This window comes from Scylla paramamosain, chromosome 6, assembly GCF_035594125.1.
Source record: "Scylla paramamosain isolate STU-SP2022 chromosome 6, ASM3559412v1, whole genome shotgun sequence".
In the NCBI taxonomy this organism is placed as follows: Eukaryota; Metazoa; Arthropoda; class Malacostraca; order Decapoda; family Portunidae; genus Scylla; species Scylla paramamosain.
The window spans coordinates 24,131,997-24,154,496 of NC_087156.1; the positions used below are offsets into that span (position 1 = coordinate 24,131,997).

At 35.3% G+C, this 22,500-nt stretch overlaps 3 protein-coding genes across 7 annotated transcripts in view; 1 reads left to right on the top strand and 2 right to left on the bottom strand.

Annotated features, from left to right (window-relative positions):
• Positions 1–2,102: 2,102 nt before the first annotated feature.
• On the bottom strand, positions 2,103–12,350 carry LOC135101463 (uncharacterized). Its single transcript, XM_064005442.1, has 6 exons — positions 11,305–12,350; positions 9,932–10,377; positions 7,357–8,187; positions 7,027–7,215; positions 5,373–5,589; positions 2,103–4,996 (listed from the first exon to the last, which is right to left on the bottom strand). Exons 1-6 carry the CDS (start codon positions 11,333–11,335, stop codon positions 4,812–4,814), a joined length of 1,899 nt encoding a protein of 632 aa, XP_063861512.1. The 5' UTR covers positions 11,336–12,350; the 3' UTR covers positions 2,103–4,811.
• Positions 12,351–12,490: 140 nt separating this feature from the next.
• On the bottom strand, positions 12,491–17,763 carry LOC135101465 (fibrinogen C domain-containing protein 1-like). 3 transcript variants are annotated; one of them, XM_064005448.1, is made up of 9 exons: positions 17,612–17,763; positions 17,233–17,455; positions 16,950–17,026; positions 16,766–16,857; positions 15,036–15,222; positions 14,393–14,518; positions 14,071–14,174; positions 13,671–13,730; positions 12,994–13,129 (listed from the first exon to the last, which is right to left on the bottom strand). In XM_064005448.1, the coding sequence occupies exons 2-8, from the start codon at positions 17,453–17,455 to the stop codon at positions 13,688–13,690; spliced, it is 852 nt and encodes a 283-aa protein (XP_063861518.1). In that variant the 5' UTR covers positions 17,612–17,763; the 3' UTR covers positions 12,994–13,129; positions 13,671–13,687. The 3 variants fall into 3 exon arrangements, with proteins under 3 accessions (XP_063861516.1, XP_063861517.1, XP_063861518.1); XM_064005446.1 differs by lacking the exon at positions 13,671–13,730 and having other exon boundaries at positions 12,491–13,129; XM_064005447.1 differs by lacking the exons at positions 13,671–13,730; positions 14,393–14,518 and having other exon boundaries at positions 12,491–13,129.
• The window catches only part of LOC135101464 (F-box only protein 9-like), a 51,618-nt gene continuing 44,160 nt past the window's right edge, over positions 15,043–22,500 (top strand). The window contains exons 1-4 of one of the 3 annotated variants that reach the window (XM_064005443.1): positions 15,043–15,173; positions 17,621–17,772; positions 19,709–19,944; positions 22,320–22,406. In XM_064005443.1, the coding sequence (XP_063861513.1) occupies positions 19,942–19,944; positions 22,320–22,406 (90 nt within the window). In that variant the 5' untranslated portion in view covers positions 15,043–15,173; positions 17,621–17,772; positions 19,709–19,941. Of the gene's footprint in view, positions 15,174–17,620; positions 17,773–19,708; positions 19,945–22,319; positions 22,407–22,500 lie in introns of those variants that run through there. The other 2 variants (XM_064005444.1, XM_064005445.1) reach the window with 2 other exon arrangements.

Below are 22,500 nucleotides of genomic sequence, written 5' to 3' on the forward strand. Positions count from 1 at the left end.
TTCTTTTGAGTTCTTAAGAGTTGTGTGTAGATAATAACCATATTTCACTTTTAAACAAAATTAGGACACTGAAAAAAAAAAAAAAAAAAAAAAACATGTCAGTTGACATGTAGTTTTATATCAATATTCTTCAACTTTCCATGATTTAATCATGTGTAATTTTAGAGGAAAATCTGTGATTGCAAAAAAAATTGAATTTTTTATATATACTTAAAGAATTAAACTTTTCAATTTCTAAATTTCTGTCCGATTATGCGGATATGTTCCTTACTAAAGAAGAACCATTTTAGACATGCAAAATATTATTTTGAGTTTTTTATAAGTGGTGCATAGATAATAACCAAATCATATTTTTAACAGAAAATTACTGTAAAAAAAAAAAAAAAAAAAAAAGAAAGAAAAAAAAAACTATCAATTGATATATATATTTTGTATATCAATATTCTTCTTCTACATATCATAATTAAACATTCTGTAACTTTGAAGGAAAAGTTTTTATTAGAATTTTATTTTTTTTATTTTTTATTTTTTTATTATTTTTTATTTTTTATATCTGATTATAAGGATATGTTCCTTACTTAAAGAAAAACCACCATACATGTGTACAGTGGTGTAATAGCGCTGCATAGATAATAATCACATTTTTAAACAAAATTAGAACACTAAAAAAAAAAAAAAACGCACTTCAATTGATATATATACATATGTTTTTTTTTATGAATATTCTTCTACTTTTCATGATTTAATCATGTGTAATCTTAGAAGGAAATTTTCAATTGCTATTTTTTTTTTTTTTCTCTCTATTAATTTGAATTTTTAACAATATTTTTTTGTGTAAAAAAAAAAAAAGAAAAGAAAGAAAAGAAAGAAAGAAAGGAAAAATTTTGTTTCAAAATTTCTATCTGATAATAGAGTTATGTTCCTTACTTAAAGAGGAACCACTGTAGACATGTAAAATATTCTTCTACATTTCATGGTTCATTTCATTCTGTAATTTTGAAGGAAAAATTTTAATTACAGATTATTTTCTATTTTTTTTACAGTTCTGGATCTTAAGAAAGACAAATTTTTCAATATAGTTTTTTTTATCTGATTATAGGGATATGTTCTTTACTTAAAGGACTATTGTACATATGCAAAATATTCTTTTGATTTCTTAGTTGTGCATAGATTCTAACCATATTTCAGTTTTAATACATGTTACTGAATGTGTGATGTTAATCTGTGTGTGGTATCTTTGCAACACTGATGCCAACTTTTAGACCAAACTCATTACCATTCAGTGTGGAATGGCAGAAAAACTATACTGAACAATAATGAAATTTCAGGAATTCTTAATGTATTGTATCAGAAGGTATCATAAGGCATACGTAAATATAGAAAAATCCTCTTCAGTTATTTAACATTCAGTTGTAAAATATATGTTCTGTTTCTTTTCCAACCTCTTGCTACCCACTGCATTATTACTGTCTGCTAGAACCTGTTCCTGTTATCCATTTATTTATTCTTTTTTACATTTTTTTCTGTCATTACTATTCATACCACATACTCTTTTTCATCTTTCTGTGCATCTAACATGACCTCGAGAACTGCTTGCATTATCCTCTTGCCTTTGCTAGTGTTGCTGTATGTTGGTTGGTTACAAGGATGGATTTAGTAAAGAAAGGAACCGAATATTTTAAGTGCTATGAAATAGGTATGGCATAATGAAAATCCTCCAATACCATTTTTGTCTTTTTATTGATCAATCTTGGCATATGTATATATATATATATATATATATATATATATATATATATATATATATATATATATATATATATATATATATATAATAAAACACACTGTCTGTCTGTCTACGAGTGGGTGTGTCTGCTTTTCATGGGAAAACCATTGTGATGAAATTTGGTAGGGGGTCCCCTTGATCTAGGAGTGACATAAGCTATGTCTTAACTACTTCCAACGCAAAATGGTTAGATTATTCAAGCAAATCTGTCACCATTATCCAATTCTTGATGGTGGTGCCAGGTAAACCATAACCCAATTTTGATGGTGGCACCAAGCATTCATTGTTAGCTTGGATTTTTGTTTAATTAAGTCCAATCAGAGGGGAAAATATTCACTTTTGTTGTTCTTGAAAATGCTGAGATAACAGGTTCCAAAAGAAATCGATAAATTGTATGTCCTCAAAAATTCAGTCAGGGGAAACATTCTTAATGGCTACCAACAGAGGACATGTACAGCATTAAATAGTTCTTAATGGCTACCAACAGAGGACATGTACAGCAGTAAATGGATGTATATTTTAGGTTCATTATAAAGTAAACTTTGGTTAATAGCTTTGCCAAACAAACAACTGACTTAGGGTGATAAATCATGCTATGGAGAGCCAAATTTCACCTGGGTAATTTTGCTAGTATATACAAGGGATCCTCGACTTATGCCATAGTTCTGTTACTACAGCACGACGTAATGCAATTTTCACCGTGTCAGAACTCATAAAAACCTATGTCACTCATCTACGCTCTCAAATGGTCTCAAACACTCTTTTAGCCTTCTCCTGAATCAACATAAAGCTTACTGAGATATGCTGTTGATGCTGGTCTTTCAGCCAAAGCACTAATAATTTTCATATCTCATCAATGAGACCACTATAATGTTTTGTAATCACAGACGATTTCATAGGAGCAGATCCATTCACATGTTCCAGCTTTTTATCACTGATGATTGTCAAGACAGTTGTGCTACTTAGGCCAAACAACTGTTTGTTGATGTTTGTTGATGTTTCGCCCTTTTCCGAGCATTTTATTATATCTAATTTAACTTCCATGGAGATGGCTTTCCTTTTCTTCAAAGCACTGCCATCAGAAGAGTCTGACTCAAGCCTGGGAGCAATAATGAAGGGTAAAAAGTTCCCAAAAAGACAATAAAAATTAAAGAAAGTGAAAGTAGCACAATCCAATATGGCATACAACCAGTGAATGTAAACAAAGCTGTCATCCTCAAACAGTACTGCGTGATGACGTATTTGTAAATTTATGGGAGATGGCGATGTAACCATGAAATGCTGTAGGTCAAGGATATCGTAAACCCTGTATTTATGTATTTATAAATATATATATATATATATATATATATATATATATATATATATATATATATATATATATATATATATATATATATATATATATAAAGTACAATTCTTAGTAACTTCAGTTCTTCAGACTTTCAAGTACCTAAGATCTTAGCATATTAGAAATTTTATCATACTATTTCACCCATCACAGGACATCCATTACTATTCCCATACAATCAAAATTTCCATACATAACAATATCTTACTTTTTACTTGTATATCTACTTGTATATCTATCAGTATACCTTGTTTGTAATAACAAACATGGTATGTCAATAGGTACTGTATAACTTCTGATTTGTAAATTACTAATGGCTTGCTGCTCTGAGTGAAGGTTACTAGTAATTTTTTTCTTCTTTTTCTTCTTGTCTGCAGCAAACTAAGTAGTACTACAACACAGTTCATTTGCTTTGAAGATAAACCATACTGCTGGGCACCATATGGATTTCAACAGTTTAATTGATCTTAAGTGAAAATTTCAAAATTTTTGTTTTTCCTACAGGGTGATCTACTTTTGGAAGACACTTTAATCAATACATAATGATAACATTATAATTACTGTTAATCTTGAGAAGAATATGTGAGTATTTCTTGTCTTATTTTGTTTCATCCTCTAAGGACACAGCATCTATCACTCATTGCCTAACACCGCTATAAACATGACTAGAATAAAAATGAAATTTATAATTTAGATATGCTTTGATGAGTGCACACCTATTACATCTTTCCTTTGAAAATTTCAGTACTCATGTACAATGCCACTGGACATACATAGTACACATATATTATATGTTCTTATTATAATACAACTTGTCTTAATATATATATATATATATATATATATATATATATATATATATATATATATATATATATATATATATATATATATATATATATATATATATATATGGCATCTTAAGAGTTGAAAGATGAAAGAAATTAGGATATCTGAGAAGAGCAAGAAGGGGTAAAATGTTGGGTATATAATAAATGCAGGACAAACTGCAAATACTTGGCATTATTATGTACAGCAACTCTGACATTAAAGAACATACAAAAATAGACTGATATTTTGAGAATAAAAGTGTTATGATTTTACATGCTTAAATGAGCTTCCTCTTATGAGACACAATTCCAGGCACTCTGCTTTTCCATCCTCCTATGAACCAAACTATTCAAGATAATTTCCAGAATTAAACTGACAAAAATTACTAGAATCCTTTCCAAATACCCTTCTTCTATCATGTAGTGCCTAAACCATGGGTTACCATGACTCATTTTTCAGAGGCATTGTTCAGCAAATGTACACTAAAGATTCAGCAATGGAGAAGTGTTATGGTATAACAAAACAAAATTTACTGTCTTGTAACATTTTTGTTTAAGGTTACTTATTTTAATTTTCTCTTTTTTTTTGCTAGATCTTGTGCCATCACTTTTTATGTGCACTGTATGCATCATGAATATGCAGATAAAAGATAAAAAGAAAGATATTATTTCATGAAGAGTAAACAGTTCCTGGGAAGGCTTTCTTGGCCTTCTGTCATTTTCCATTTAATACAATTTCATGATAGGCAGGAGGTGGGAATGTATATTTTAATTCCCAGTCTCAGATTAACAAATGGTATCAAATACCTATGAATTATTAAGTAATTATGATATATAATAAACCTCAAACATGACATTGCTGGGTTATTTGAAAAACATTTGCAATAGTGGAAGTGTCACCAGCAGTCCAGTCATCTTCATCCAGCAGGGAGTGTAGGTCACCTGTCGAGTATGAAAGAGGCCACTCCTTATTAAGGGCTGAGAGCAGGCAAGGCTCCGAGTAACACTGCCGCAGACTGGGCTCATCTCCTGCAAAAGATTAATAAGATCCAGATTTTGATCTCTACAACACAAGCCATAAAAATATATAGAGAAAAGAAGAACTTGAAAAGGGAACCTTAGTTATACAAAGGTACATTCTGTATGATAAAATACTTTATTATCTCCTGTTTTGCCTATTAACAATGACTGACATTAGTGAAAATCTTGCATTTTACAGCTCCTCATATTGGATCTATAATAGATTAAAATATCTCAACTCTATACTAACTTTCCATTGATCATTATTAAAAGCTCTCTATTTTGTACTGTTGTGTAAATAATTGTAATTAATACTTATCATGTGAAAATAAGTGAAAATTTTTCAAAATGAGCACATCTTTAATATCTAAAATACAGTAAATACCTTCTTGAGAAACTGACTGCTGAGGGTCTTCCTCTTCTTCCACTGCCGAAAGAGCTTCCTCAGCCTCTTTGACACCCATCTTTGCAGCTTGCAAGAGCAAATTGCAAGCTTTTTGAGGGAGAAAAGGACCCCCAAGACCCTGATTCAGCATCACTGCTAGATTGTAGGTGGCCCATCCATGTCCTGCTGCAGAAGCTACTTCATATAATTTACGTGCCTGAGGAGCAGACAGACATACTAAACACAATGCTCTTTTGCTCAAAATGAGGTGATCAGCACCATGTGCTCCTTGTCATCTTGCATGCTAATATTGTGACCTCTTTAACCAAGTCCACTGTTTTTATTTCAGAGACTGTAAAAGTAAGCTACATTTTATTAATCTAAGTGATATTATGCAGAAAGCCTTGCAACTTTCCCCTACATATTTTTTAGTGCACATGTACATTAACAGAAAACAAGCATCAGTATTTAGGGAACTTGAGTTATAAACATCAATACATATTAAAATATAATGCAATGCAGATCAGTTTGGTACTTGTTCTTATACTATTCTCCTTCTATTGGGACATTTCATGTTCAATGCAATTGATACTCCCTAAAATACATCCCTGTAAACTTCAACAAATTTTACCTTTTGACAAACTCTTGCATTTCATTCACAGTTATGGCAGTTACTCATTTCCTCCCTGCCATACCAGAAGGCTCATTTGTCATACTTATCCTTATATTTTATATCCTTTAGGGTGTCATTTCACATAGCATTCATATTATCTGTAAATCCAAGGAATAGTTTATCCTTACTATTCTTGCATGCAAAAAATTTCCTTTTCAGAGCTGTGACTTATAAAGCAAGTCACAAAATTAGAAATCATACATAAAAAAATGCTCTCAAGTCTATCAATAAAACAGAATGGTACTAAATCCTATACAACAGAATCCTCCTCCTCAGCCCAATCTTATTCAATATGCATATGAAGAGATAAAAATATGCTCCACTCTCCCTCTCATCTCATCTTTTGGCTATCTTCTTTATTCCAGCCCAGTGTATACATAGTATCTGGTTATGTGAGGTAAGATGAAGACAAGATAGACTGCCTATCATTATTTTATCCTCTCTATCATCATCCTAGTCTCATACTTCTCATGTGTCCCCATCATTCTGCTTTTCTTAAGTCTAACACCACAGCACATTTGTTCTCTAATATATATATATATATATATATATATATATATATATATATATATATATATATATATATATATATATATATATATATATATATATATATATATATATATTGAATGCTGAAATAAATTATTAAACATATGTATAAAACAGACACTGCAAGTGTATCCCTCTGAGAAGAGGTAACTTGCGCAGGGATTAATGAGCAGTATATTATATCTTAGTGGGTTGCAAAAAGTTTTACACAAGCAAAGAGCTGCACAGTCCACAGACAGGATACTGCTGCTTCCCTGGGGATTCTTTCCTCTGGAATATAATTCTTTAAATGGCTTGTCTGGCCACCTTTAATTAAGCAGGATTTTTGCCTAGTATATATGCAGATGTATATAATTATGGACTATTTATCAGAGAATTTAGATTTTGGGAAGATATTAGTTGCAATGGAGTAAGCTCAATAATTTTACTAACTTTTTCCAAATCCTGTGTGGTGCCGTATCCCATGTGATAACAGAGGGCCAAGTTGAAGGCTGATGTGGAATCACCCAGTAACACCCCAGCTTGGAAATAGATAATCATCTCCTCAGGCTTGGTGTTAAGTAAGGTATTTTCATTCTTCAGCATATCTGACAGTTGTTCATCATGGTGTGCTTTCACAATCTGTCCCCAAAAATAACTAGTAAATGGTACTTCAAATATTTTGCATTTTTTTTTTTTTTTTTTTTTTTCAAAAAAGTGTAAAATTATTTTCCATTGCATATCACTATTAGTAAAAGATTTCTAGGAATAAAATTGACTCACCTTAAGCAACCTGTCTTGGAGCATCTTTATTTCATCATCAAAGTTGTTAACAGGCTCATTCTGTGCTGTAGACTGATAGTATTCACTCACATCCTTCTCTTCAGTTGACAGCACAGTCTCAGAAGTTTCAGTTACAAGTCTTTCTGGGCAAATATCTGAGACTAGCTTGGTATTATTTTTCACATTCTGGTTGTAATGATTCTGCAGGATTTCTGGCTGAGCACCACAGGTTTGTGACTGCAAGGTTTGATCTGAATCAGATATGCATCCTGAATCTGACTTCTCTGGTGCATTAAACCATTTGTCTTCAAGGGAAAATGGTGACTTAATTGTGTCATGAAATTTCTCACCTGTATAAATTTCTTCCACCTTGTGTTTTTCTTTTACATAATTATTTCCTTGATTCTTGAAAACCTTTCTAGCCATATCAAGAAACTTTTGTTGTAAGGAATATATGGGTATAACTGTTTCCTGAGCTGAGCATTCATGTGGCATCATATTCAGTTTATGAGTATTTGTACTTTTAAAATTATATTTTAAGTTTGGAACTTTATATCTCTCTCCTGAATACTCTTTGCAGTAATCTTCAGCATTAAATTCTGAAGAAACTTTAATGTTACTTTCAAAAACAAAAATATCTTTGAAGGGTTTGTGGTAATTCTCGGCCTCTTCAATGTTTTTATCTTCATTTTTAATATCCTTGGAAACTGAATTAAGCTTTCCACTGTCCCAAAGAGATGCTTGCTGTTGTTCATTCTTTTTTCGGTATGGACAAGGATGATGCTCATTCCAGTCATGATACAAAGACCAGGTGAGGGCAGCAGCTGAACCCTGTAAAGCAAATATATTTATAATTAGCATGTGAATACATGAGATGCCTCACTTTGGAGCTTCTTAGAAGCACTGAAAAATCAGTCAGAAGGCAGGATACATTCACCATCAGAGGTATCCTCATCCAGGATTAAACCCATGTCAGGAGTGTCATGGCAGATTGCTTTACTGACACATTACCAGTCATGTCATAAGCCGTCACCAAGGTTCGAGTGATTCTTAGTCAGCCCTGACTGTCTTGACACTACATACAGAAAATACAGTTATGATTGCATAATTTGCAAAATATTTACTTTATGAGCTGTATTCGAAAACTTTTACTTTACACATCAAGCATATATTAGTTGGACAAAACTGATGTTATTGCCAACTATGGAAATGTGGAACACTACTTCACAATGCTTGTCCAGCCTCCATAACAACACATGTCATTACCATGGCACATTCTAGTTATTTTATGGCTCCAAAAAAAGCAAATATGACTTCAAGCTTGACTTGTGTCTTGCCACCATTAGATAACTAGAACCATCATCTTCATGACAGTTAATAATCTCATGAATGTTTGACAAAAAAGCCTTGATCTGCCCAATGATCATCATAAACTATCAGATTGCTATTAGTCTTTGGATCTGATATAGTCAGCTACAGTTTTCTAGCTGAAAAAATCAATGTAAATATCACTTTCATGATGTTATGAGTAATATCAAAGTGCCTCAACAGAAAGTCTTGTCTTCTATGATCACAGCTGGTTATTATGAACAAACTAGCAAATGGTGTAAGGCTTGACAAGTAGTCCTCAAGACTGAAAATCAGCTTAGTAAAATATCATCTTCATGACTAGTGGTCTAGAGGGATGCTGCATATGCATGTGGGTGGATGGGGGAGAGGAATAGGCAAGGCAGGGTAAGGTGTTGACAATATATCCTTCTTTATATTGTTTCAGTGGTTCATATTATGCAAGTCTATAGTTGAGACTATATATCAGCCATATTTTCAGAGATGATCATAAGTAAATAGAATTGGGTTAAAATACTTTGTGAATTCAGGTCCTTGGAATGCTTGTTTTTTTATCTGTTTCACATGAGCTATGATAGCTGATATACTGAATTTTGATGAGAATATGAAGTCAAATTATGAATTACAGTGAGAAATCATTTTCATTCTTATGCACAGCTGAAGCTCAGCAGAAAAGAGGCAATATTTTTCACATAGGATAAGATAAAGATTTAGATGGTTTGGGCCCCTTTTGTGTGATGACAGGAAGGATGCATAAAAAGTGGAATGAATGCTATGAGTACCACACAAAAATGACCAAATATTAAATGGGAAGTTAGCTAGTGTTAGAGGTGTTAGAGAGAGAGAGAGAGAGAGAGAGAGAGAGAGAGAGAGAGAGAGAGAGAGAGAGAGAGAGAGAGAGAGAGAGAGAGAGAGAGAGAGAGAGAGAGAGAGAGAGAGAGAGAGAATGAGAATTGCACGAAAAACTGATTCTAGAAGGCCTTTTGGTCTATAACAATGCTACCTTCTGATTTATTTAATAAACTACATGTAAGTGAACAGAAAAGCAGTAAACCAAAGCCCCTATCTCTCTATCTATCTCTTCCTCTCCTCTAATATTATTGGGGGAGTACTGCAACTGTTGGCATTTTTTGCATGTGCTGGAATGTGATCTATCTCCATGCAAATAAGTAAGGATTCATTATATTGGCATGCAAATAATAGCATAGCCATTTCACTTAATACATACCCATCCTAATGCATGAAGGGTGGGAGATGACTGCAAGACTTCTTTCCATTCTTCAAAGTGACATGTCTTTTCAGAGTCTCTTCTGCTTTCTTTTTCTTTATTTTGTTCTTTTTCTGAGCAATATTCCTCAAGTTCATTATTTTCTTGAAGAATTTCCCAGTGCCATGGAGGACATCTTGGGTGATAGCTTGCACTGCTTTTGCTTTCAGTACCTGGACTCCCATTGTCACATGATCCTGTGTGGAGTCCCTCAACAACTCTCAGACAGTTGTCATATTTTTTTACTGTTAAGAAAATTCTGCATGAAGCAGCAGAATAATTTCTGATTGTTGCTGCTTTTGCTTTTGAAGCTTCATTGTAATGGTAGTGGTGGTTGTGATGTCTGCAGGGGCCTTCCTCAGAGCAGTCTTGGGGGCAGCACTGACTGGGACGAACATTCCGTAAGCCTGCAACGTATTCTTGTATCAAGTTTCTTGATTATATATAAATAAATAAATAAATAAATAAATATATTTACAATACATATCTACAGAATGTCATAAAACACCAAGTCATTAACATCAAACATACTTGTATTTGACTAATGGTAGTATACATCACCATTAGTGATTCAGGTTAATGATCTGGAATGCTTAAGACTGGGAGTGCTCCTAATTTTGAGTAAAGTTTGAGAAAACCAATTGTATGTTGAGTCACATCTTAGAATATTTATCATAATTCCAGTTTTATCCCCCAAAAATTATGTGGCACATTTTCTATTAATACATTCATCCACCATAAAGGGCACCAGCCAGACGTGGCCCAGCCAGCCAGGGACTACACATCGACACAAGAGCCCCATAAAGAGCTGCTTTTCAAGACATAAGTGAATGTCTTTTATATTCTATATATTACCCTGTTTACTGCTTATGGTGTGGCACAGATCATTTCTGGTTTCATAGAAGTGTGCACACACACACACACACACACACACACACACACACACACACACACACACACACACACACACACACACACACACACTACCACCTATCATTGATACTTGTCCTACTGTTTGACCTAGTGACATTTTTGTGTTCAGGCTTAATAGCATGGTATAGTAAGAGGGCCCCCAAAAAAAAAATAAATAAATATATAAATAAATAAATAAAAGTGTGTCTTTCAAGGCCCCATTGAGAGATTCACCTCATGTTTCCTAAAAGCTTCGGAATGTTATATAACACTAAATTCCACGAAACGACTTCTCAAAACAGGGTGAGGTGTTGAGTGTTCTGCCTTCGGGGTAGCCTGCCACTCCTGAAAACAAGTCTACACGCTGGCCTCGGGAGAAGACATTCATTTTAAAGCTTGTGAACATTGTCAACACATCTTACCTCTGCTGATGGAATGAATTACGCGCCACATTTCCACTTATGAAGATGTCTTGTGGTGGATTGTTGTATAAATAAGGTATTTTAAACTGTGGCGCAGTACATCCTCCTTTCAGCCCGCCGAGGGCACGTCGTGAAGTGTAGACCGTCTCGTATTCTGTACTGGTAAGTTGGGATCAAGGAAGCTTAGTTGGGACTGTCTCGCTTTGCGATATCACATACATTTTATTCGGTAATCAAGGTAATACTCACATTCTAATTAAACTCTGACCACATACTCTAGCAAACAGCGTAATTATATTATAAAAGACGATGATTAGTTTTCTTCTTAAAAAATGTACATTTAGGCTCGCCGCACATGAGCCACTTTTCAGTAGACGCCGACTATATACTACTTTTTTTTTTTCGTGGCAAGAAACAAAAATGCATGTGTTTTTGTGGAAGCCATGAACAACTTCAGATGGAAAATGTTTCAGTCTGGTTATCTTACCTGACCATCTTACCTAGCAGGGCCTCTCCAACCAGCATCCAGTCAAGTTGATCTCGGAAAGATAGACAGACACTAAGGTAACAAACATACTCCAGTCAGGCTTACTGGATATAGTGACTGGCTGATTGTATTTTCCGACTGAAAAATTTAAACTGAGGAACATCAATATGGCTGCCTCAGCAACACCGTGGGGATAATAAGTTAACTTGTGTGGAATACTCGACAAAAGATGAATGCGAACTGTGTATTGTTCTTGAATCTCAAATTTGAGGTTCATAGTGCCGACTGCTCTGGTGACTGAGGATATCAACTAGAGGTCATGGAATATGCGGAAGCAAATCGCCAAATCTGTTTTATATGTTTTCTCTGTATAACTCAAATTGTATATTTCAGACGTGTGTATGTGGGCACTGGGAAGTGAATAATCAGTAGTATGGATTTATACCAAGGAGTATTAAACACAAGTGTCGCGCTACCTAGTGATGCTAGTTCATACAGCAAAGCCTGTGGTATTTATTCTATAGAAGTCCAGGAAGCTTTTGGTATTGTATTACACAATGTCATTTTCTTAATGCCACGACAGTGATTTCTGACAACTGCTGAGCTATTCTGTTTCTTTGGAATGTTTTAGTAACACTGCAGATTAGGTAAGTGGGGAAACTACTTTCAACAAGATAGACTGTCATCTCTTTCTCTTCATTTTATTCTGTAAAGATCTAATTGCTTCTTTATCAGTTAAGAACTAGTGCAAAGCGTCTTCTGCCAAATAATTATCCCATCCACAAACTCTGTGTAAATTTATTGCATCTGTTATTATTGTTGTATGAATCTATTGCACATATTATTAGTATATGATTTATACGAATAATTCATTTGTGGTTTATTAAAGTATTAGAACATAAGCTGCAAAATAATCAGTTGATGCATAATAATAATAATAATAATAATAATAATAATAGTAATAATAATAATAATAATAATAATAAACAATAAATGGTAAGAAAACTAGTCAACAACAACAATAAATGGTAAGAAAACTAGTCAACTTGCAGTTCCCAAGGTAAAGTGTCCGAGCGGCCCTCTAGACCAGAATGGTTGTTGTGTGCCAGGTAGTCATCAAACTTGTAATCTACGTTCTCTTTATCGGCATATAAGCCTTGGTCATCGTCTTGGTCAAGGCCTTGGTCATGCTGATCGCCGTTCGAGTCTGCAACGTCCTCGTCCCTCACCACCGTAGCGTCACGTGTGGCCCGTCGGCGAATTTTCATTTCAATGTAAGTGAGGACGAGTACCTGTTCACGAGACTTCCACCAACGGATGTTCTTACTGTCCCTCCGCCTGTGAGGTAAAATGTAACTCACTTACCTGGTAAATTTTGTTGTGCATGTTTACATGCATCCAACAAGGCTTCCATTTTGCAATGAAAGTTCCTGTACTGAAAAAGAACTGATTTAGAGACAATGAACCAGATGTATTTATCTGCTAGTTGTGAAATAAAGTTTGAATCATTCTTGAAAAAAAAAGGGATGTTCATCCAGGTATTGAGAGAGAGAGAGAGAGAGAGAGAGAGAGAGAGAGAGAGAGAGAGAGAGAGAGAGAGAGAGAGAGAGAGAGAGAGAGAGAGTATTAGTAAACTCATCCGGGAACTTGAACAACCAATTCTATCACTGCATACATTTAAAGCGACTGTTTTCATTATTAATATTTTCTTCTGAAATGTTTTACAGAATTCATGAGCATAAGGAAAGAAAATGAAACTGGCGGAAGATTGCAAAATACCACACCGTCCTCTCCCGTCTTCAGGCACTCTCTCTCGGCACTTGCTGCCAGTGAACGACACGACACTTTGCAGTAACTATTGAGTGTTAGACCTCCTTACCTGTGTATCTTGTATTTTCACAACAGTGAGGCTGAATTTCGGAATGGTCGATAAGCCATGCTGAAAAATGACGATATAAAAAATTCAGACATCGAGTTGTCAGTAAGGAACCACACTTAACGAGGCAGAGAGCGTCTGGTATGCTAATTTCTTTCAAGGATGTTCCCTCGCCCTGAGACTAGTATATGTACTACATATTTTCTGTCAACAACGCAATCTGTTATTTACTTCAAGGCATTTCATGATCATTTGTTGCATATCGGTGCCTACATATAAATTATTTCTTTCTATAGATGTATGAAATGTTACGCCTCTCACTGGATGATGTCGCGCCTCGGCCACTTTTGAACCTTGATCGTTATATTCTTCAGGAATGAAAATTAGTGAACGGTGTACTGACCCAAGCGTGGCAGGGAAGTGGCCGTTGGGATGTGCAGAGTAGCAGGCGTCGAACCACCAGCCTCCCTCCTTGTCCTGGGCACAACTTTTATTTCGGGTCATATCCTGCAGACACAGACAGTAAAGTGAAATTAATGAAACGTTATATTGAAAACACTTCGTAACGTATAGTCATACAAACTGACGGTCGCTCTAACAAAAAAATATTGTACACAAGACCTTTGGTTACCTAACGTAATGAGACCTGTGCTTTCATTTGCGTGGTAAGCTACCGCGACTGACCATCACAACTAAGATCACTCTTGTAGAGAAGACTGACGCACCTGGTCACGATCAAAGGTTGAAAAGCGACGCCCAGAGTGGTAGCGCGAGAGCGCGTCGCCTGCGTCACCTGAGTAGTTGGCCACCAATAAGCGGTAACCGTCCTTCTCCGGACCCACTTGGAAAACCTGTCGGCGGACATCTCTGGTAAGTGCCGAGGGGGTATCTACGATCAAGCAATATGTCTTTTTTTTCACGTCAAGTGCCGTGTCTTATTCTTGGATCGAACAAGGAAAGCAAATGCAGCTATAAATGTTTTGGATGCATATGAGCCATCATATCAAGCCATAAATGACACATATATTTCATATTTTTTTTTAACAGGACCTTTGCCACTTTGTGAACAAGAGACACGCGCTATATCATAGTTTATTTTTTATTTATTTATTTATTTTATTTATTTATTTTTTTTTTTTTAAGAAAAGTGCGTAGGGTTATTTAGGTGTTTAAGTGAAATTAATAATTTATAAATAAATCCTACAAGTTTAGCGTTGATATTAATTTATACAAATAAAATGTTATAATTTCAGCCACACAAGAGAGGGCTGGTGCTTTAAACCGAGCCAGACCTCGAGGAATAGGACAAACAAGCAAATGAAGCGGAACAAACTCGAGGACCTGTAATTCCACCCTAGCAGTACTGACCTGGTAGTGGGCGTATTTGCGTCCCAGCTCATAGTCGACCATGTCCACCCTCAGCTCGTAGTGGGCGGAGTGTGTGAGCAGGTGCAGGGCCTCCAGACCCAGCCACATTTCTCCCCTCAACTCCCCGAAACCTTCCCGGTAGGAACTCCATTCTCTTGTGAAGTTTTCCTGCACTTTTTGTGATTGTCTGCAATCAATCACATTTAGTTAGGTGATCGTGTGTGTGTGTGTGTGTGTGTGTGTGTGTGTGTGTGTGTGTGTGTGTGTGATGAGCCACAGGACCGCCACGTACTAATAATTTACATTGCATATTCCAAGGTGACTGCGACTGCTGGATAGTATTTAAAGTATTTACACATCTGCTAAAAAGAATAAAATTAAATAATAAATAAACATATAAAATCAGATAAAGTAAATGAGTAAATAAAAACTTTGCGCGAACATACTATGATAAAACCCGCACGCTTTTGAAAAAAAAAAAAAAGCTTAGCTTCATCCTACAAGTATAGCATTTTAATCATACTTATATGTAAGTTGTATAGACAAACATTTAAGTGAACATAAATTGAATATGTAACTGCACAAGGACATCCAAATTGATTTTAGTGTAATAACAGGCTTTTGTAACTCGGAAACAACAGTTATTTTCCACTCCCAAAATCAACTATGCAACTATTGTACTATCATGAGTGCTCTCTCACTATTAAAATTACTAAGCATTCCACCTAAAATGTTGAAAGAATTTTTATTAAACTACACACACACACACACACACACACACACACACACACACACACACACACACATGGAGTTTAATGCCAAGTAATTTAGTGTGGTGAAATTTGGAAAAAGTACGAAAAGAACAGAAGGCATCTACTACTTGGGAAATGAGAAAATTACTATAATATCAGAAGAAAAAGATCTGGGAGTAACCATTTCTAATAAAATCCCGTTTGTGAAGCATGTAAACAAGATCACTAGAGAAACATAATCTGCTGAGAAACATCAAGATGGCTTTCTCCTACACTGATGAAGATAACAAATGATAACAACAATGATACGTCCAAGACTGGAGTACGCAGCATTAGTGTGGTCACCAAGTTTGAAAAATGATATCAGAAAGCTAGAAAGAATTCAGATAGCGGCAACTAAAATCCCTACAAGCCTAAGAAGGTATAGTTATGAAGAGAGATTGACGAGATTGGGCTTTACACTGAAAAAAAGGAGGGAAATAGGTGATTTGATAGCACTATATAGAATATTGGAAAGGATGAAAAAGTTGGATAGGGATGGTCTTGTGATACCAGATACGAGAGGTAATTTATCAGAGGACATGGAAGGAAATTGATAAGGAATGTTTGCAGAAGAGACACACACACACACACACAAAAAATAAAAATAAAGAAAACAGCTTTCCTCACAGGAGCATAGCAGTGTAAAATGAACTTGATGATGAGACTGTGTGTACCAAAACAGTCCATAAATTTAAAGAAAATTTGGATAAAAGTCGATATGGAGACGGGACAGCACGAGCCAAGTGTGGCTCTTGTCCTGTATTTCACAACTAGGTAAATACACACACACACACACACTTCCACAGGGAGGCGGTTCCGTCCCCACCTTGCTCTACTGGTCCTATCAGTGTAGGTAGTGACTGTCTAAACACCCTGAATCTTGTGAATGATATACACAACCATTCACATTGGTACCACAGAGAGAGGCGTACATACCTGCGTTGTATGACTGTCCAACCCCCCCCGTGTTTCACCATGTCGCAGTACACTTTGAAAGTGAACGGGAACACGTGGTACACTCCGCTGCCCTGTCGAAAGAACACATTACGAAGATTAGCTTACACGCAGGAACACCTCTATAGCAAAATTTGAAACAAAACATAACATTTCTTATAATTACCCTTATCCCCGCCAGACGCAGTGAGGAACAGTCTTGGACCACAGGTGGAAGCTCCGGTAGGTGCGGCGGCTTGGCTGCTGCACTCCATATAAAAATAAAGATATGTTGGTTATTACTCGTTTAGATTATTGGGAAATACTGGTAACTCTAAAGTAAGTTCAAACCAATAAGATATACTGCATGTATGAGAGAGAGAGAGAGAGAGAGAGAGAGAGAGAGAGAGAGAGAGAGAGAGAGAGAGAGAGAGAGAGAGAGAGAGAGTACGAATATCAAAAATACTTGCTTTGCTTGTTAATACTCAAAACCAGATCGGTGATGGTGTGTAACTCCTGCAGGAGAGCAGGACCAAATGTTGCCAAGCCCAATTCCTCGGTTAAGTAATCGTTTCTGTCATTAACACTGTCGATGTCGTTATTGTTCGGCCGACGAGGCCCAACAGCCGCTGTTACATACACGACTGCCATCACCGTCACCCACACGCAGACCAAACGGACATCAACACACATCTTCACAAATCCAAAACCAAGGAACCAAAGTCAATGCAGCATGAACTCTTGAAATTTAATAATCCATGTAGAGTATAAAACTACAATGAAACGAATGCACTGTACTATTTGATTTTTTTTTTTTTTCGCAACTTTATTTTTACCGTGCTTACGTACTTCTGCTAGGTGACGGGGAGTGGTGTATTGCTGGCGGCGTGTGGAGCACCAGTGGTCTGGGCAACATAGAGAAGCACTCACCCACCCACGTCCTCCCTCGGGAAAATGCTTCCTGTGGCCCTCAGTTCGTCAGGAAATTGTAGGGTGCGGAGCAGCACTGGGTATGTCTGTGATGTAAGATGCTGTGTACGTGACCAATTTTCTCTTTTCAAATATGCAGTTTTATTCAACTTTAAAATCGTCCTCACCTGATACTGCTGCTGAAATATGTAATTGTATGTTATTTTAAAGAAACAATCACTCTGCAATATGTTTTGTATGAACATATTCCTTTTTCAAAAAGACCACATAATTATGTGTAATGGCTTTTTGTAGCTTCCCTTATTTTCTTGTGCTCTGATGTTCTTAATTTGCTTTATGAACTTGGGGTAGATGCGCGGGGTGGAATCAGAAGGAATTTATTTCAGTCAGCATCACGGATCTTCCTTTTCATGAATCTCAAAAATCTATTTAGTTTGCCTTCCAATCCAAACTCTTTAGTAGTTTTATATTACAAGGAACAAAAAGATTACGATCCTTATTTGCTTTTTGTTAAAGTTAATTTAAGGTTATCATGAACAAAAGGATTTAATTATTGATCCAACTTAATCTCAACCCAGTCATGATTACATAAATTTGTTGTTCATTATTTGGTTGAACTCCTATCTAGAATTAAATTTCTTGCTCATGGTAGCTTTAAACTTAAACCAAAATTCAACAAGGGTCGTAACCTTCTAAGGCAGGGATTCTCAATCTTTCCTCCATCATTAACCCCCTAGGCTTGATGCATATCTCCATTTACCGCCTTACCTCCATACAAAAAATTCATAGCCATCATAAAGTGAAAAATAAGGTCACACACACATACACACACACACACACACACACACACTCTCTCTCTCTCTCTCTCTCTCTCTCTCTCTCTCTCTCTCTCTCTCTCTCTCTCTCTCTCTCTCTTTACAAAATTAAATTTAATTGGTTTATTTTCAGTTATCAGGTATATTAAATATTTATCCCCTGCCATGTAATGTTTTTCTCCCAAAGGGTAAGTTGAGAATCACTGTTTTAATTTTCTAATATTACGACAGTTGCACAACAAAAAAGGTCCCCAGTGTTATTTCAGCCTTACAAAAGGCGCAGAGAGAGAGAGAGAGAGAGAGAGAGAGAGAGAGAGAGAGAGAGAGAGAGAGAGAGAGAGAGAGAGAGAGAGAGATTACATAATTTCAGTTTTTACAAGTGGGAATGATAGAAAAAAAAAATCATAGACAACAGTAAGATCGTGAAGATAATGGCTAACTCTTCCAGCATTAAGGTGAACAAGAATGAGGATCAAAATAAGCAGTTATCAATGGCAATAACCCTGTATAATATATATTTCATATTCCTCCTCACAGTGTTTTCCATTCATAATTTTTAATAGATTATAGTTTTAGTACAATAATACTTTTGTTCTAAATTATTTATGTTGCTATGGATATAAAGGACATCAATTTACATAAAAATAGGAGAGGAGGAGGCAGATCATGATTATAACGGAATAGATATGTTATTTTTTAATCTGATTATCCATTCGAAGCCACGCTTGAAATCATGTGGCGCCTGACCGTCGTAAGATGATACAGGTACCCAGAGGACGGATAAAGGCAAACTGAACATTTAAGTGGATACGAATTAGGAGGGGGGAAAGTGGACTCTGTAAACAAGTTCAGATCCAGAAACGAACGTTATATGTAATGCAATCGTGGCAGTAAATCTCCTACGGTTATCCCTTTCCGAGATCTTTGAGAGGATCAAGATCTCAAAAAAAAAAAAAAAAAAAAAAAAAAAAAAAAAAATATATATATATATATATATATATATATATATATATATATATATATATATATATATATATATATATATATATATATATATATATATATATATATATATATATATATTTTTTTTTTTTTTTTTTTTTTGAGATCTTGATCATATATATATATATATATATATATATATATATATATATATATATATATATATATATATATATATATATATATTGTACTAACGAAGAGGAAGACATTCCTTCACGCAATCGGACTGAGGTGCTGTCCATAAACAAAGCGTGGCAGGGCACAGTTGGCCGTGTGTGCGAGGCAGCAGAGGCCACAGTCCCGTGCAGGCGCCACGCAGCGGATAACCAGGGAAGATGGCAGCCGTCGTCAGATCCAGAATATATTTTTCCTCTGTTGTGCGCTTCTCCGACCGTGAATCTTTTGTCTGAACTCCTCAGCGCGCAGATAATAATGGTGAGGATCGTTACATCGTAGTTTGATTCGTACTAATTATTTATTCGCACAGAAATGAGGTGTGTGTTTGGAGCTGCTGCTGCTGCTGCTCCACCTGCTACTGCGTGGTTAACAGAGTTATCAATTGTAAGGCCAGGTATTAATGTCGGCTCATACCGCGGTGTGATTGAACTTCTCTGTCATATAAATTTGACGTTGTGATGTTGACCTGGACTGTCACGCCGTCGGTGTTTCAGGAGGTGGTCGGTGCCTGGTAACGGTATTTACACTTTGCCGGTGTCACGCAAAACGTAATTTAGAGGTATTAATGCTTTGATTGCATCGAATTTCGTAATCAAATAAGGTCTCAGTAATTCTTTCAACAGTTATTCAATGTTAATTCTTTTTAAGTTATTCAATGTTTTCCATTACATTTTATTTAAAATGCTGACCTTCACGATTTGGTAAGTTTTATGGAATAGGCCAAGCAATTTTACTCATATATATATATATATATATATATATATATATATATATATATATATATATATATATATATATATATATATATATATATATCAGTATGTTTTATATTAATGATTTCCTTACTGTAATTTCTCCAAACTGCTACACAAAGTTCTGTGACTGCCACCTAACATTTCCTTAATGACCAAACATTCCAGGATGTTTTAAAATTAAATTTGTCCTAAGAATTCTCAAAGCAGGGGTCAAAGACAAAATACACTTGGTTAAATAGGTTGGAATTTATTTCCTTTACCTCATTGGTTTCCCATTCCCAAACCACCAGATGTTGAGACCAGTGTAGTGCACTCCACATTAATAATTGTTAGGTGGGGTGTGTTGTATCCTGTTGATGTGCCAGCTAATGAATAGGGAATTGTATGGCATTATATAACTTTAGGAATAACTGAATGATCATGTGGAGGGACAAGCACTTCAAGCAAGGTGAATCAACAATATAAAAGTTTTCCAAGATGACATGTTAGGGGTGCTTTGAAATTATCTGTAGGGTCTGGATGATGTTCACAAAAATAATACTTATGATTTTTCATGTAGACATTATTGCTAATTTCTTAAAAAAAAAAAAAAAAAAAAAAGTAATCTTAGGTTTCTAACTTAGTATGGCTAAAAACTTACCCTTGTGTTGCTATATCTGTTCTGTAGTCTTTTACATATTAATTCTGGTATTAACTTCTTTACCTTCAACTGAGGCTGAGGTTTGTGTAAGATGAGAAATAGAATCTCCTTATTGAGGAGAGATTCAAAAAAATTTAGAAAAACAGGAAATCAGAGTTATAGGTCAGCTGAAGTGACCGAATCACTCATCCTTCTGAGGAACAGGTTGAATTTAGACAAACTTCCAGTAAAAAGTTAAGGTGGATGTGGATAAACAGTTGGAAAAGTTAAACCAGGCAAGATGTGAGCAAAGAAAATAATATTAATACGGTAACGGAAAAAGATAGAAGGACCTCCCAAGTCCACAAGCCTTATGATGATCAGAGAGGGCATAGAAAACATTATGAGATATTTTAATAATGGGCATGTAATTGTCAGAGAGTAGAGGAGAAGCAGCAAACTTTGAATTACCCAGTGTTCTGAGAGAAGAGTTAAGCTTTAGAGGTAGATGAGACAGCAATCGAGCTATCTGAATTAGAGGGGGGATAAGTGAAAGATGAATTGTTGGAGATGTTTTTTCATTAAGTAACAGGAATCATGAGAAGATAATCTTTTAAGACTTTAATATTTCCTATAAATAAAGGAGTTTCAGGCAAGTTGAAGGATATGTTTGTCATAATTTTAAGCAGAAATACAAAGGGCACAAGTTTTTGGAGTTGGAAGATAAGGTACTGTTTGTGAGCTGTCCCTGTAGTCTGGACAAAAGGAGAGCAAGGTTTTTGAATTTTAGGATTAGTGACTGTGGAATATATGATTCCATGTCAGATGGGATACTGCACTAATTGCTGCAGGTCTTGTAGTATAGCAGAGTTGAAGGCTTGTTCTCCTAGTTTATCAGTTAACCATAATTGAAAGTTTTAGAATTTAGTAATTTTTTAAGAGATGAGGAATGTTTATTTGGTAAAAGATTCTCTTCATTGATTTTCAATTTCATAAACTAGCCATGAAATCATCAAATACTTTAAGTAACCAAGATCTTTCATGAAACATCAAAATAGATAATTTTTCTTCAATTATTTCTAAAGAAGCAAGTTCATGATGCATGGTGATACTTCTTTGTGTCTGTGTTTTAGTCTGACCCAATTGATTCAAGACTTGTTGAAATAATTGTACAGCTCTTACTTAATGTGCATGGTTTTTTTTTTTTTTTTTTTTTTTTTTTTTTTATATAATGACTTACAGCTTTCTTTATTATCCAGGCTGACACCACAAACTCTGCTGGGGCTGATGATGACATTGCTCTTGGTGATTTAACTGAGCAAGAATCTAATGCCAGGAACCGCCAGGTGAGTGCCTTTCTATTCTCGAGCTCCAGAAAGTGACTGCTTTAAATTTAGCACACTGTAATGTTTTTCAAACATTTATCTTGTAGCATTACTA

What these genes read in the sequence shown, in the direction of transcription:
- LOC135101465 (XM_064005446.1), bottom strand. Translation starts at nt 17,455, where the DNA reads ATGTGTGTTGATGTCCGTTTGGTCTGCGTGTGGGTGACGGTGATGGCA. An exon ending in TTTGAGTATTAACAAGCAAA is followed by an intron (nt 17,027 to 17,232) that starts GCAAGTATTTTT and finishes TATGGAGTGCAG; the next exon opens with CAGCCAAGCCGCCGCACCTA. An exon ending in CACTTCCCTGCCACGCTTGG is followed by an intron (nt 13,130 to 14,070) that starts GTCAGTACACCG and finishes TTTACCTCACAG; the next exon opens with GCGGAGGGACAGTAAGAACA.
- LOC135101463 (XM_064005442.1), bottom strand. Translation starts at nt 11,335, where the DNA reads ATGTGGCGCGTAATTCATTCCATCAGCAGAG. An exon ending in TCCAAGACAGGTTGCTTAAG is followed by an intron (nt 7,216 to 7,356) that starts GTGAGTCAATTT and finishes TTTTGGGGACAG; the next exon opens with ATTGTGAAAGCACACCATGA. An exon ending in CCACACAGGATTTGGAAAAA is followed by an intron (nt 5,590 to 7,026) that starts GTTAGTAAAATT and finishes TCTGCTCCTCAG; the next exon opens with GCACGTAAATTATATGAAGT.